Consider the following 15,917-nt stretch of genomic DNA (forward strand, 5'->3'; position numbering starts at 1 on the left):
AGGGAGCCCAGACATAGATCTATTTGCCTCTCCTCAAAATTATCAATTGAAAAGCTTCTGCACAAGGTTTTTTCACAGACAAGTATGGAAAGTGGGCACCCTATCCTTCAGTTCAGTTTACACCTTTCCTCCTCTACCTCTTCTCCCCAAGGTCCTCCTAAAAGTCAGATGAGAGAAACCAAAGATGATTGCCCCGGACTGGCCCTGCCATACTGGTACTCCAGTACCCAGCTTGGACCTTACCTCAGAGACCTCCACTACTGTCCCAGCAAAACAATCAGATCCTGCACAACCAACTACAGACACTGAACCTGGCACCATTGGCTGATCATTTAGTTATACAAACAACACCTCTCAGTAATGCTGTGATGGATGCAGTTTTGGAAGCCAGAAGGCCTAGTACTAGAAAATAATGCGCTGACAAAGAAGATATTCTGTGCTTGGAATCGAGCACAAGGAACTGATACAGCAGAACCAAATGTTCCTCAGATATTACAATATTTAACTGAGATGCTTGACAAAGGCCTATCTTTCTCATAAATTAAAATCCATTCCTCTGCCATTTCGGCTCATTACAATATAGAGCCACCAATCTTTTCTCATCCTTTACTAAAGCATGATCTTAAGAGGAGACAAAAATTTAAGGCCTCCTAGAAGATCACTATTATCTGCGTGGAACCTCAATTATGTGTTGGAAAAGCTCACCTTGCCTCCATTTGAACCAGCTGCTACCACTGATGTAAAGTTCTTATGGAAAGCGGCTCTGCTACTAGCAATTACTTCAGCAAGAAGAGTTTCAGAGCTACAGGCCCTCATGGCTGTAGAGCCTTTTATCATATTTTACCCAGACAGAGTATGTCTGAGGACAAATCTACTTTTATGCATAAGGTGGTTTCCAGTGTGGCTCTTAACCAAACAATCTGCCAAACTTTTATCCAAATCCGCAGAACAAGGGTGAGAAAATTCTGCATTCCTTGGATGTACACAGACAGCTAAGATTCTACTTGAGCAGGACTAAAGCTCTAAGAAAAACTGAGCAATTACTAGTGACATATGCTGCAGGATCAGAAGGAAAGGCTATTTCAAAGCAGACCATTTCAAAGTGGTCCAAGCCACTGCATGCATTTCTGCTACTTACACCATGGTAAACCTGTGCCCAAGGGCATTGGGTCTCATTCCACCAGAGCTGCAGCTACTTCAGCAGCCTTTCTAAGGGGAGTACCAACCAAAGACATTCTAGAGGCTGCTACTTGGAGTTCTGTTCACACCTTTACAAAGCATTATCATTTGCCTCTCCACTCTTAAGTCTAGGGCAAGCTTTGCCACTGCAGTTCTGCAGGACCTTATAGCCGCACCTAATGCTGATTAGCTCCAGCCTGTATCTTAAGCTGGGGACTCTGTCCCACAGTTAATGAAATTAAGACATCAGATAAAGTTCTTGCCATAAGGTTACATCTGTGTTGTCCATCTTCATTTCCATAGCCCTTCCTGCCACCCCCATCACCCTATCCAAGTCTTGAGAAACCTGGTTGAATGTTCAAAGACATTTTTATACCTTATGCTGAGCTCCAGATGTTTAATTTACAATTGTGTATTTTCTGAAGTATAAATGTTCTTGGTTTGCCAAAAAGGCGTAGTACATATCTGTTATACGGTGGGGGACTGGGATATTGTGGGCGTAGGGAAGGAGATGCAGTTGGGAAGCTTAAAATATAGAAATCAAAACCTCAAAAACAAACAAATGGAGAAAAGTGCCTCAAGTTGCTAATAAAATTGCAAGGAAAGCATTTCCTGGAATACAGACCTCACTGCTCCAAAGTGAAGGCAGCAAGTTTTAATGTATTTCATAGGTTTATAGGTTCATACTAGGCTATCTGCCCTAGGGCACTTATAAGCCATCACGGCTCCAAAGTGAAGGCAGCAAGTTTTAATGTATTTCATAGGTTTATAGGTTCATACTAGGCTATCTGCCCTAGGGCATTTATAAGCCATCACGGCTCCAAAGTGAAGGCAGCAAGTTTTAATGTTTTTTAACGCACCAAACCACAAAACAGCAATTTCGTCCTGTTACAAACAGGACTTCCATCAGAAATACAAACAAAACCACATTTTCCTTTCTTATATAGTCATTGCCTCTCAGTTAATTGCCTAATCAAACTCCAAACAACTGCAGTTAATCAAGTCAAAATTAAAAATATGTATGTACCTTTAAAATATTACTACAAGCTTTAATCCTTTACAGTTCAATAAATACTTTATACACCCTAAAAGTTTAATTAAAAACATCCCATGCTCAACTCTTTAATAATAAAATGTTGTAAAATTTAAAAACCTATATTGAGTACAAACTTGTATAACTCTCCTAAATGTTAAATACAACTTTAGCGCCATCTGTTGGCTAAATAGCCACATTGCATATAAACCCATATCTTCACAGGACAAAGTCAAATAATTTCTTTCTACCAAGTATTCATGTGAAGTGTAAATTTGATCAATGTATAAATATATACAAATTGGAAATTGAACTTATTGACACAACCAATTCCTAGTTATAATTTGGCAGACCTCCATTGTAGGACAGGGGCCAGAAATACGTGTTCATTGAGTCCTGGTAGTCGATTGACCTCCAATTTTAATTTCCAAAATAATTCTCTGAATTCAGTGGTAGTCTCCCAAGCCCCCCCCCCCCCCCCCCGGGATCAATAGCCACCTTTTCTATAACAAACCAAAATCAGCGTGCTTACACTGCGTACTGTGCTTGTAAAGGGCTTTATTAGGATCCTGCTTCCTAATGTCATTAAGGTTCATAAATTTGCCTTTTGATTTTCCTATTCGTCTTCCCTATATAGAAACACCCCCAAACTTTGCAAATAGCGACCTATACCACCCCCACAGTGTCACAATTTCAGTATGTGTTGGTCTCTCTTTTCTTTCCCACCTTTTAAATTCACCATATTCCCGTAAAGAAAATATGGGCATTGTGTACATCATCAGAGCAATTAAAGACCCTTTGGAATTCCCATATTGGAAGGGCAGTAATGTTAAAGATTTGTTAGAAAATCACAAAACAGGGCAGATAAGAAGGGAACATATAAGTGTGGATCCTGTACACAATGCCCATATGTTCCAAAGGATTACTTGCAGCCTAACTAGGAAGCTACTGGGATGTTTAAAATGTTGTTTATACAACGTTCTTTTGCTTTAATGTGATTCATTAATTGTATACCGAGGAATTTAGTTTAAAAAACAATACTCAGCAATGACTCTGTGATGGACTTTGGTAGTAAGGAGTACAGACTTTGTAAAACTCTGAGGTAACATTCCTCATAATAGTATGGTGGGAAAGTAGACAGTTAATGAATGAATTGCCACGTGTACAGGCTTGCACCTGTTGCAGTCTGAACTTATGTTAAGCATTACCTTGACATCCTATAGGGGTACTGCATAGTTAATATGAGCAATTGTTGAAAAGGTTTTCATACCTGCTAAGAAACTGTCAGTAGACAGGACTGCTATACTTTAAAAACAGTGTGTGTGTATTAGCCATCTTAAGTAACTTTTTTTTCTGTTTCATAGCGGAGAATGGTCTGTTGACCTAACCCACCCACTTAGTAAGCTATTTTTATTTGTCATTTGTTAACCAAGTTTCAGTGGAGACCCGAGGAGAAAAGATCCAGGTACCAGTAACAAATTTACAAGAAAGAGCTACATTTACAGAGGTATAATATGTTCTACATTAAAAATACTCTCCCACCACCTCAGTCACAACTCCCTCCCCTCCCCCCCTCTTCCCAGTCACCATGGCTTTAGGCCAAAATGTAGCACTAGCACTGCTCTATTATCTTTTACAAATGCCATCCAAGGTCTCATAAATGAAGACCAAATTGTCTCCTTCATATTTCTTGACATGTCCGAAGCCTTTGACATCATTTCCCACCAAATCCTACTAAAACTGTCATCCCATGGCCTCCTCACATCTTCCCTGTCTTGGTAACATAGTTCTCTCTCTAACCGTCAGCAAGCCACCAAATGGGAAAACACTCTGCCCCCCCTCCCATCAATGTAGTAGTACCACAAGGGTCCATATTTTGCCCCCCTACTCTTTACAATTTTTGCTAACAAAACTCAATTCTGCAACCCAACTAGCCTCCGTAGTCCAGTACGCTGACGACTCCACACTTCTCTCCTCTACGAACAAAAATGCAAAAATCTTTCCAGGATTTAAAAAAGTACCTTGCTATCCATAAACTCCTACTAAACCCTAACAAAACCAGGTTAATTGTTTTCAATGATAACAAACCCAAAACATGCCAGTCCCCATTTACAATCCTTTTCACAAATGGAACCAAAATTGAACCCACTAACCAATCCAAACTTATAGGTGTCACAATTGATGAAAACCTAAGGTTAGATAGCCACATCTCCCTCCCCATCAAAAATGTCCATGCCAAACTAGGCACCCTATATAGAATTAAACCGTACCTTACAGAGAGTGCCAGAGAAGCCACTGCTCGCACACAACTACTTTCCACCCTCCTGTAAGGATCTCGACTATTTACAAACGTATGTAAATCGGACCTAAATCTAGAATCCTGCTACAACAAAATTGCCAAATTCTCTACAGGCCACCCTTACAGAACCCACCACTGCTCAGTACTCTCAACTCAAATGGTTAAAACTCCCAAACCTAACTGTAAACCATCTGTCTGTAGCCCACAAAATAATTCACCAACCAAACGATTGCCCAGCACTTGCTAACCTAATCCAGACCTACATAAATCCTAGATCACTTAGATGCTTTAAACTAATGTTAAAGATTACTGTACCCCACAACACATACAAGGCACTGCCCTCTACTCGTATATAAAATTACCAAACTCGAACACTCTTCCTCAACCTATAGCTAAAAACCCTAGCATTCATGAGTTCAAACAGCTCAAGGTACAGCTAGAAAAACACTGGTTCTGCACCTGTCATACCCCAGGCTAGTCCACCCACTACTCCCTCTGTACAATGGCTCATACCCACAGCTGCGGTTATCTGCTGAAAGCTAGGTCGCGCTTAGCAATATAAGCATTAATACTGCATGGTCTTAAAACTGTTGTGGCGATTGCATTTCTGTATCTTGTCAAACTGTGGCACATTACTATTATTTCTTGCTGTTTCATCTCAAACTGTGCCTGTTTTGTAAATTTGTTACTGCTATAGTTTTAGATTACTACACTGGATGTACATTGTAACTACTATTAATGTTTGTCACTTTGTTCAGTATTTAATTTGTCTCAACTGTATGCAAGGAGCTTGTCTTCCCGGGCATCCTCTGAAAATGGGCTTCGTACCTAGCCGGACATTACCTGCTTAACGAATGAAATAAATAAATTTAAAAATAAAAATCCACTATTTTCAACAGTTGTGTTCTAGTTGCAGAATGAAAGTACAGTAACAGTAAGATACTCGGTATGTAAAAATATAAACACAAATGTATCTCTACAGTAATAGACATTGGAAAGAAACATGCTTAGAGTAAGAGAGTAGATAGGAAAGCAGCTGGAATATCCGGTTGGAGTTTGACCTGGACAGGACCAGGTCTTTTGTAGATTTTGTTTAGAATGCCTTTCATTGACATCTGGATTTAAAGAAACGGGACATTTTTTATTTTGTTAAAAGGGCCACCTCAAGACAATTGAATGTAGCTAGCTAAGATAAAAACATTGTAGTAGCTGTAAGCAGCCTTTTTAACAGATTTAAACTGTAGATTTTAACCCCTATTCTAAGTGTACTGCATTTTCCTGCATTACGATACTTAATGTTCATTGCTAATTTTGTACAGCGTTATGTTAACAAATGGAACAGTGTGGAGATAACAAATTGCAGTTGTATTCTTGTAAAAGTTCTGGAAGATGATGTTGCTCAGCAGAACAATGACGTTAGATCTTTTGACTCGTTACATCTGAGTGACTCCTTCAGGTGCATCTGCCATGAACTCCTACTCGCACCTCTAGGCATTGAATATATTGCTTGTTCATATCTGCATCAATGATTCCAAAACCATGCTAAGTACAAGGTTTTAAAAGATTTAATCTTAAAGCTTACACAATGGCAAACCCAACCATTAATATTTGACCTCTGCCTAGTGCAGTTAAATAGATATTAACTGGTTTTGATATAATTCACATTTTTCATAAATATCTACATAAATGAATATCTGAACAACCAAGTAACACAGGCAAAGCTCCTTAACCTCATGTGAAAGCTGCTGTCAACTAGATGATTAAAATGTTGCTCACAGTATGTGTAACTTTGAGTGGTTGCAGAGATATTGCAAGTTTACAAAATATTACAAATGTAATAGTTTGTTGTGACTTATAAAATTCAGTTTTAAGAGCCAGAACCCAAAGAATACCACCACTGTAAAAATAGTTTGTGTTGAAGTTTGTTATTTATACATGTGAGAGTGTTCAATCTCGCCGTTTGTTCTTACACATGGGTTCAGAGCCGATCCTCGGCTCCGTGTCGGCCGCTTACAAGCTTTGCATCGAGAAGAAGCTTGTGATCACCTAATACCCACAATCCCCCTCTGCCTTTACCTCAGATCTAGTTTGCCGCTGCAGCGTTCGCATCACTGGGTCGAGCTCGAGCACCTAAGATAAGATTAAAAATTTATTCTTGTATTTTTCTTGGTACTTTTATTATATAAAGTTTGTTAGTTATATATTGTGTGTGTGTGGTAAGGTTGAGGGATACTCGGTTCCGTTAAGTTTATTAAAACTTATTTAGAGTTCTCCTCGGGGCCTACCACCCCTTACTTGGATTTGACTACCGGATTGACTACCTTACTGGATTCGACAATTTCACCGGACTTGACTTCTTTAACTGGATTTGACCTTTCAATTTTTATTAGTGACATGTCTGAAAAGGCTAAATCGGGGTTTAAGCGTTGCCAATGTGGGCAAAAGATGTCAGTAACTGACAATCATAGTTCCTGCGTCTACTGTCTTGGCCCTCTCCATCTGCAAGAAGACTGCTCTATTTGTCTTTCTTTCAGTGGGAGGGGCATGACAGATAGGCGCAGGAAACTAATGGATAGAGGTTTGTTAAAACCTTCCTTTCAAGAGGCTCTGGATGCTTCTGACCAGGCATCCAAATCCTCGAAGGAATCGAAGACGTCGGAGCCCAAGTCATCGGCTCCGAGCTCTTCAGCTAAAGTTAGATCACCGGTTCCACAGACTTCGGGGCCGAGTGTTCAACTGTTGTCAGTTTCCGAGCCTCGAGTCTTGGAACCGGTGATGGAGCTCCCTCCCCCGACATTGTTGAGGTCGGCTCCGTCTTCGATTCCTTCGACCTGTTCTTCCAGGCCCCTCTCCGACACCGATGTTGGCCGTGTGGTGCAGAAATTACTGGAGAATACGGCCTTATCCAAACTTATATCGGTTTCCACCCAATTGGTGTCGAAACTTGAAGGCCTTCCATTATCTCCATCCCTTCCTCCTCCGAGACCTGTCCAGTCTTTGGAGCCGGAAGAGGTTGATCTACTGATTGTGGAGCCCTCGGTGCCAGAACAGTCCTTTTCTCTGTCGGCTCTGTTCACCTAGACTCTGTCAGATCCGGTACCGGAGTCTCGGAGCCGAAGATCCATCCTTGGTTCCGGGGCTGAGAGTCGAACCGATGTTTCGGTTCCGACTCTCCCTCTCGGGGCCTCGGCTCGGATCGATTCGGCTCCGTCCTCGGGGTCGATGCCTTCGGTGCCGGTTTCGGGGATTCTTCCCATTTCTTCGGAACCGGGAGATACCTCGACTCGGGACCCGGGGGCCTTCGATCTCATGAGGAAGGTGTTGTCTACCCAGACAACCACATCAGTAGAAGCAGCCTCTCCTCCCCATAAAGGACAGTTATCTTCCTCTGCACCAACGGCCACATCCAAGCGTCGAGCACCGGTGTCTCAGCCACCCCTGGAGGGTGCCCCCTCTTCCTCGGAGGCTTCTTCGGATGCCCCCCCCCGAAGAAGTCCCTAGGAAAAGATTGTGTAAGAGGAGACACTTAGATTCTCCACAAGAATCTTTGACATCCGATACTGACTTGGATGAGTCAGAAGGGTCCCCAAAGTCACCTTCAGAAGATGTCTCCTTTTCTGACATCTTGGAGATCCTAAAGCAGAGAGGTGATTGGCAGTCCCTTCCCCCTTCTGAGGATGAGTCAGTTTTGCTGAAGGCATTCGGTGCTCGCCCTTCCTCCTCCTGGGTCACTCCGCCCTTCGATGAGTTAATGGAGCTAATTGCTCGAAGGGCGTGGGAGACACCTGACACGGTGGAACCAGTCCCTAGGAAGCCTAATAAGTACATCACTGCACCCCAAGACACGGCTTACCTCACAAAGGGAGTTCCAGTGGACGCCATGGTGGTGGCAGCGGCCACGAAAAAGGAGATGTCGGAATCTTCCTCATCTGTCCATCCGCCTAACAAAGATTCCAGGGCTATGGACAGATACGGGAAGCGCATTTTTAGTTCAGCGGCTTTTTCTATGCGATCCCTGTACTATTTGACCCATTTTACACGTCTACAGAGGGATCTAATCAAAGAGCTCGGAGATACCCTCCAGGGTACTACAGATGCTGCTGTTTCAGAGAAAGTTACAGCACATCTCAATACCCTTACATCCATTGTTAACTCATCCATGAGGCTGATCTCATACGCAGCCGAAGGATCGAGTAGGGCAGCAGCTTCAGCGATTGCTCTTCGTAGACAATCCTGGATGCGCTTATGTTCATTTGCGGAAGCCTTCAAGTCTTCCTTTACTAACGCCCCATTTGATGGTGCCACTCTCTTTGGCCCCAAAGTAAAGGAGACCCTTACCCGGTGTGAACAGGAGGGAAAGACTCTGTCTGCTGTCTGAGTCCGTTTTTCCACCCCATCCAGACCGTACCCCAAAGGGCAACGCGGTGGAAAAATGTGGTTTCGAAAACCCCAAGGATCTTTCCCAGGCACACAGGGTGATGCCCCTCTAGAGGCAGAGGAGGGGGCAGAGGTGGAAGACGCCGCCCTGGCGGCAGAGGGGGTCTGCAAAACCAAGGTGACAGGGATACACCCCCCTGGAAAACCTTTCCAGCACTCCTGAGAGGAGGCCCGACTGTCCTGCTCTGGAGGCAGTCGGGGGTCGCTTAGCTTTATACCCTCAGGCCTGGCAGAATCTTACTACAGACAACTGGGTAAAAAGCGTGGTTACCAGAGGTTACAAAATACCCTTTCTATCCACTCCCATTCCAAAGAAAAGACTCCCAGATGTGCCGCCCCACCTGCGAGACCCAGCAGCTATAGAAATTTCAAAGCTGCTAGAAAAAGAGTCATCCAACCAGTCCCAGCGGACCAAATAGGATTCGGAACTTACTCAAGGTTCTTTTTAGTTCCAAAGAAGACAGGGGACTGGAGGCCGATTCTGGACCTAAGCAACCTCAACACCTTTGTCAAAGAAAAGTTCCGAATGGTCACGCTTCAATCGATCCTTCCATTCTTACAGAAGGACGACTGGATGTGCTCAATAGATCTGAAGGACGCATACTACCACATCAAAATGGCCAGGGCGTCCAGGGATCATTTGCGCTTCCGGCTGGGAGCCAGTCACTATCAGTTTCGAGCCCTGCCCTTTGGTCTGACCTTAGCCCCCAGGGTTTTCACCAAATGCATGGCAGTGGTAGCGTCTCATCTGAGACGCCTAGGATTCCAGGTGTTTCCGTATCTGGACGACTGGCTCCTTTCTGCCACCACCCGGCGTCAACTGATACAGGCCAGGGATTACACTCTACAACTTTGTGTTCACCTCGGAATTTCTGTAAATTTCGAAAAATCTTTACTACAGCCATCACAGCATATCTTATTCATAGGAGCGGAATTAGATACGCATCATTTAATTCTAAGGCTCCCTCCAGAAAGGATAGTCTCACTACAAAGCCACATTTCTCTCCTTCTGTCATCCAAAAAATCCCCAGCAAAGCTGGTTCTGAAGGTCTTGGGTCTCATGGCAGCTTCTCTCATTGCGATACCATTGGGAAGACTGCACATGAGAGTTCTACAATGGCTACTGTTTGCACAATGGTCGTTCCAACAGCTACCTCTGACACACGAAATTCTGATTACAAACACATGCAAATCGCACCTAACCTGGTGGCTTCAGACTTGCAACCTTTCCAGCGGAAGACCATTTGTGCTACCCACGCCGACAGCGACGATAACCACGGACGCTTCCCTGATAGGGTGGGGGGGCATCTTTCAGGGACAGACAGTCCAAGGCGAATGGACCAATTTGGAGTACAATCTGCACATCAATGTTCTAGAGTTGAGGGCAGTGTTTCTAGCGTTGCAACACTTTGCTCCCCTTCTTCCTCTAGGGACTATTGCAGTTCAGACAGACAACATGTCTGTAGTCTGGTACATAAACAAGCAAGGGGGAACCAGGTCTTATCAGCTATGCAGAGAAGCCATGAGAATTTGGCAAGGGGCGGAGTCCACGGGCCGCTTTCTGATCGCAACGCACATCCCGGGGTCATCCAACGTCATAGCCGACAGGCTGAGCAGAGCAATCCTGTTGCCTCACGAGTGGTCCCTCAAACAGTCAATTGTGAAGATGATTTTTCGCAAGTGGGGCCAGCCTTCCTGCGATCTTTTTGCGTCTCCAATGAACGCCAAATGCAGGAGCTACTTTGCCCTATTATCCCTTCCAGGGGAAGTCCCCAGGGACGCGCTGGTGCACGATTGGCCCCCGGGTCTCCTGTACGCTTTTCCTCCTTTTCCCCTGATTGCAAAGTTTCTGCAGAAAGCCAACAACCTTCAGAGGACGATAATCCTCATTGCCCCATTCTGGCCTCGTCAAATTTGGTTCCCCTTTCTATTGCAACACCGCATTCGGGGACCTTGGATTCTGGACCCAGAGCCAGATCTACTGACTCACTCGTCAGGAGTTCCTCACCCATCTCTCGAATCACTCCATCTAGCAGCTTGGCTGCTCCGCTTCCCTTTTTAGCCAGGTCTGATTCTCTTACACCGGCAGTTCAGAATATATTAGTGGCTTCTCATAAAGCTTCCACTACAAAGACATACACCAGTAAATGGAAGCGTTTCGTCTTCTGGGCGAATTCACATCATTTGGACCCTGTTATAGCTCCGTTAAACAAGATCTTGGAGTTTTTAACAGAATTGTTCCATGAAGGAGCTTCTCCTGCCACTTTAAGAGTGCAATTGGCTGCCATTTCCAACTTTTCATGTGGAAGAATGTGGGGCACCTGTTATGGCTCACAGACTTTGTAAGGCCTTTTTAAAAGGATCTTTTCATATTAGACCACCAGTTAGAACTCCTACATCACCTTGGAATCTGAACCTTTTACTATCTAAATTGATGTTGCCCCCTTTTGAGCCAGCCTCCGTTTGCCCATTGAAGTTTTTATCGTGGAAGACTCTCTTCTTGGTAGCCATTACATCCGCTAGGCGAGTGTCTGAGCTTCAGGCTCTTTCTATTAAACACCCTTATTTGATCTTCCACTCTGACAGAGTATCTCTTCGCACTAATCCATCCTTTCTCCCCAAAGTTTGCTCTACCAATAACATTAATCAGTCCATTGAATTACCCACCTTTTTCAAAAATCACACTAATAAGTTAGAGTATATGTTACACAAATTGGATGTCCATAGACAACTCAGGTTTTATTTGGATAGAACAAAGGGTCACAGGAAATCTGGTCAACTCTTTGTAGCCTTTGCTGACAGCAGGAAAGGTGTAGCGGTTACTAAACGAACTCTTTCCAAATGGCTAAATGATTGTATCATATACGTTTATGATTCTTCAAATCAAACCTTATCTGTCAAACGTAAAGGACATTCTACAAGATCAGTGTCTACATCCTTGGCTCACTCAGCTCGCCTACCATTAGACACGATTTGTGCAGCTGCTACTTGGGCTAAACCGCATACATTCATCTGTCATTACAAAGTGGACAGGGTTTCTAGGGATAGGGCAACCTTTGGTTCCACTGTGCTCAAGAACGTTCTCCCGTGAGTTCCTCAGGAACATGGAGCTAGGGACGCTACCCATGTGTAAGAACAAACGGCGAGATTGAACACTCTCACATATAGAAGTTATGTCCTTACCATAACGTTCCATGTGGAGTGTTCATCTCGCCTTTGTTCTTACATTCCCACCCTCCCACCCTCAGGAAGAACGTTCAATTTGGTGCCATATATATATATATATATATATATATATATATATATATATATATATATATATATATATATATAGATGATTTCTTTATTATGTAAATTTTGGCATGAGTGTGCTCTCTCTGGCTGCTGGTTTGCTTGCAAACTAGATCTGAGGTAAAGGCAGAGGGGGATTGTGGGTATTAGGTGATCTCTAGCTTCTTCTCGATGCAGAGCTTGCAAGCGGCCGACACGGAGCCGAGGATCGGCTCTGAACCCATGTGTAAGAACAAAGGCGAGATGAACACTCCACATGGAACGTTATGGTAAGGACATAACTTCTATTTCCATAACTACTATGGTTCCAGAGATATGAACATTTTGTTTGAAATGTGAAGACATAATTCAGTTCTGTCAAAAGGCTTAGGCTCCGCCCATTGGAAGTTATAGTGCAAACTTCCCAAGCACCATTGCAGTGAATGAGTTGAGATCTAAAAACAATGCAATGGTCAACCAAGCTTGAAGTGTAGAACACTTGCTCGAGGCCCTGTCACCATGGCTGTCTATCTGTATATCTGTGTAATGAGAGACTGTTGCATATCTGGCATATACAATTGAGTATTAAAAGTAACCAGTCCTATTAATGCACTTTTTTCTTTTTTGCTTTCTATAGTGATGGAATGCAAGACTAAATCCTCTGCAGTTGGGAAGAAGTTGGTCCAAGGTAACTCTTAAGTTACTATTTTTAGATTTGTTAACTTATTTTGGAAAAATGCTCTGGTTACAATGATTGAATACACATGCAGTATAGCGATTGCATTAAGAACTATATTGGCAAATGTGAACAGCTTTGTTAGCATAGCATGCAAGAGAGAGGATTAGTCATGAAGCAATAGCATGCAAGAGAGAGGATTAGTCATGAAGCAATAGCATGCAAGAGAGAGGATTAGTCATGAAGCAATAGCATGCAAGAGAGATTAGTCATGAAGCAATAGCATGCAAGAGAGAGGATTAGTCATGAAGCAATAGCATGCAAGAGAGAGGATTAGTCATGAAGCAATAGCATGCAAGAGAGAGGATTAGTCATGAAGCAATAGCATGCAAGAGAGGATTAGTCATGAAGCAATAGCATGCAAGAGAGGATTAGTCATGAAGCAATAGCATGCAAGAGAGAGGACTAGTCATGAAGCAATAGCATGCAAGAGAGGATTAGTCATGAAGCAATAGCATGCAAGAGAGGATTAGTCATGAAGCAATAGCATGCAAGAGAGAGGATTAGTCATGAAGCAATAGCATGCAAGAGAGAGGATTAGTCATGAAGCAATAGCATGCAAGAGAGAGGATTAGTCATGAAGCAATAGCATGCAAGAGAGAGGATTAGTCATGAAGCAATAGCATGCAAGAGAGAGGATTAGTCATGAAGCAATAGCATGCAAGAGAGAGGATTAGTCATGAAGCAATAGCATGCAAGAGAGAGGATTAGTCATGAAGCAATAGCATGCAAGAGAGGATTAGTCATGAAGCAATAGCATGCAGAGAGAGGATTAGTCATGAAGCAATAGCATGCAAGAGAGGATTAGTCATGAAGCAATAGCATGCAAGAGAGGATTAGTCATGAAGCAATAGCATGCAAGAGAGAGGATTAGTCATGAAGCAATAGCATGCAAGAGAGAGGATTAGTCATGAAGCAATAGCATGCAAGAGAGAGGATTAGTCATGAAGCAATAGCATGCAAGAGAGAGGATTAGTCATGAAGCAATAGCATGCAAGAGAGAGGATTAGTCATGAAGCAATAGCATGCAAGAGAGAGGATTAGTCATGAAGCAATAGCATGCAAGAGAGAGGATTAGTCATGAAGCAAATGCAGTAAGTGTGTTCGTCTGTTTTAAGAGATTTCCATCGGCCCACTGAGTACAATTGCTAAGTATATGGTAGAAATGGATGAAGAAAAGTCTGCAGTTAAGCAGATGGATGAGTGCTTTTATTTTAACTGGATACAGTGGATTGAATGTCTTGCTGGTCTTTTGACATTCTGTGATTTGTTCCTGTTATCCCAGCAATCATCTGTCTGCCTGCTTAATTGAATAAACTGCTTGAAACTTAAAGGTATCTTTGTATTCCTCCCACAGGGAGGGCATTAGAGAGTGGGTTCTAGATCTGCAAGCTGAAGTGATTTTTTTTCTGGACTAATCCTTTGCATTCCGTTTTAGTCCTTCTACCCTCTGGATTATAGCTGGGGTACCAGACGTGACTCTTGTTTTCTGGATTGCCTCCGTTTTTAGTTACTGTACCTTGGTGAATAATACATTTTTCAGCCTTTCTGCTACTGAATTCGCATATTCCATACCAAATATTTTCATAAAAAGTTAGCTGTATGAAAAAAATTTATCTGATATTGTTAATCCTCGTTCATTCCTTATGTATGGGTATCTGTTCCAACCTCAGAACAGTGCTGGCCATCTTCCAAGCTCGCGCCAGCTACAAACTGTCGAGATAACTTACCCAGAATTCCCCTCTCCCTGTTGCCCCAAATTTCATTTGCCACGTCGCCATTTGGTCGTGTCAAGCTACTTCTCTTGAAGCTAAGTACAATATTTGTTGGCATTCTAGTCTAAAACAACTTTTCAAAAGTTTCTAAATTGTTTTCTCTTACCTTATCGCATTTAGCGACTGTCTTTTCTTAAATTTTTTCCAATCTTTTTACCGCGAGGTATTTTCTTCTATACCATCGTTGGTAGACCCTTTTTCTTCATTACCTTCGGGTATTTCTTATACCATTGCTGGTATTCTTTCTGATTTCATTCTTTTCTGTCATGGATAAAAAAGATAGTTCAGGATTTAAGAGCTGTTCAGATTGTGGACATTACCTACCTCAGATGCACATTCTCTGTGTCTATTGCTTGGGTGTGCTTCATTTATCAGTTGATCCGCTCTGTGGAATTTGTAAGAACTTCTCTAACAGGACATTGATTGAGAGGAAAAATAAATTGTTACTGAAGGGGCTACTCAAACCTCCTTTTTCCGAGGCTATTTCTGGGTCGGAAGCTTCAACCCCTCCAAGATTCCATAAGAAAAAGACTGACTTATCTTTCAAAGGCCAAATCTCTTCCTTTGTCCCTGGCTGGGGACTCCCATCAACCGAGACCCAAGAAGGCTAAGCTTTACTATCTGACACTTTTGGCTCCAGAGCTTTCAGTGCCTAGACCCTCGGCACCGAGCCAATCAGTGCCATCTGTGACTTCGGCACAGACTAGCGTTCCCTTTACCATATCGGTACTGAGGGGCTCCACCGGCACAGACTATCCTGTCGGTCCAGACTGTAACCACATCGACTCAGATACCTTACCTGGAACCGACCAACTCAAGTTACTGACACAGATGTTTTTTCGGTCCCAGCTTCAGCACTGACAACCACTTAGGCACCAACCTTACTGTCAGTGTAGACCATGACTTTGGCACAGATTTCTTCGATGCACGCACCTGTAGTAAAGTCTCTTATGGCACCGTTGTTTTCAGTGTAGACTGGTGATGTGGGCACAGAGCTTGTCCCATCTATGGATAGATCTGACCCCCCCTCAGCTGTGTCCGTGAAATCCACTAGAAGCCTCTCTGAACACGACTTGTTGCGTCTTGTGGATAGTGTTTTTGGCCAGAGGTATCCCGCCCCCCAGGCCCTATCTTTCCTTGGGAGGTGATCACCCTTTACCAAAGACCCCTACTTATTCTCCTTCATTG

The 15,917-nt window shown here is 43.2% G+C and overlaps 1 protein-coding gene across 3 annotated transcripts in view; it reads left to right on the forward strand.

Moving 5' to 3' along the window:
• Positions 1 to 15,917, forward strand: part of CHAF1A (chromatin assembly factor 1 subunit A) — a 1,619,257-nt gene that overhangs the window by 26,876 nt on the left and 1,576,464 nt on the right. For all 3 annotated transcript variants that reach the window (XM_044090585.1, XM_044090587.1, XM_044090586.1), the window contains exon 2: positions 12,856 to 12,906. In XM_044090585.1, the coding sequence (XP_043946520.1) occupies positions 12,856 to 12,906 (51 nt within the window). The remainder of the gene's footprint in view (positions 1 to 12,855; positions 12,907 to 15,917) is intronic.

Source organism: Protopterus annectens, chromosome 13.part0, assembly GCF_019279795.1.
Source record: "Protopterus annectens isolate FY-2018-M chromosome 13.part0, PAN1.0, whole genome shotgun sequence".
NCBI classification, from domain to species: Eukaryota; Metazoa; Chordata; order Ceratodontiformes; family Protopteridae; genus Protopterus; species Protopterus annectens.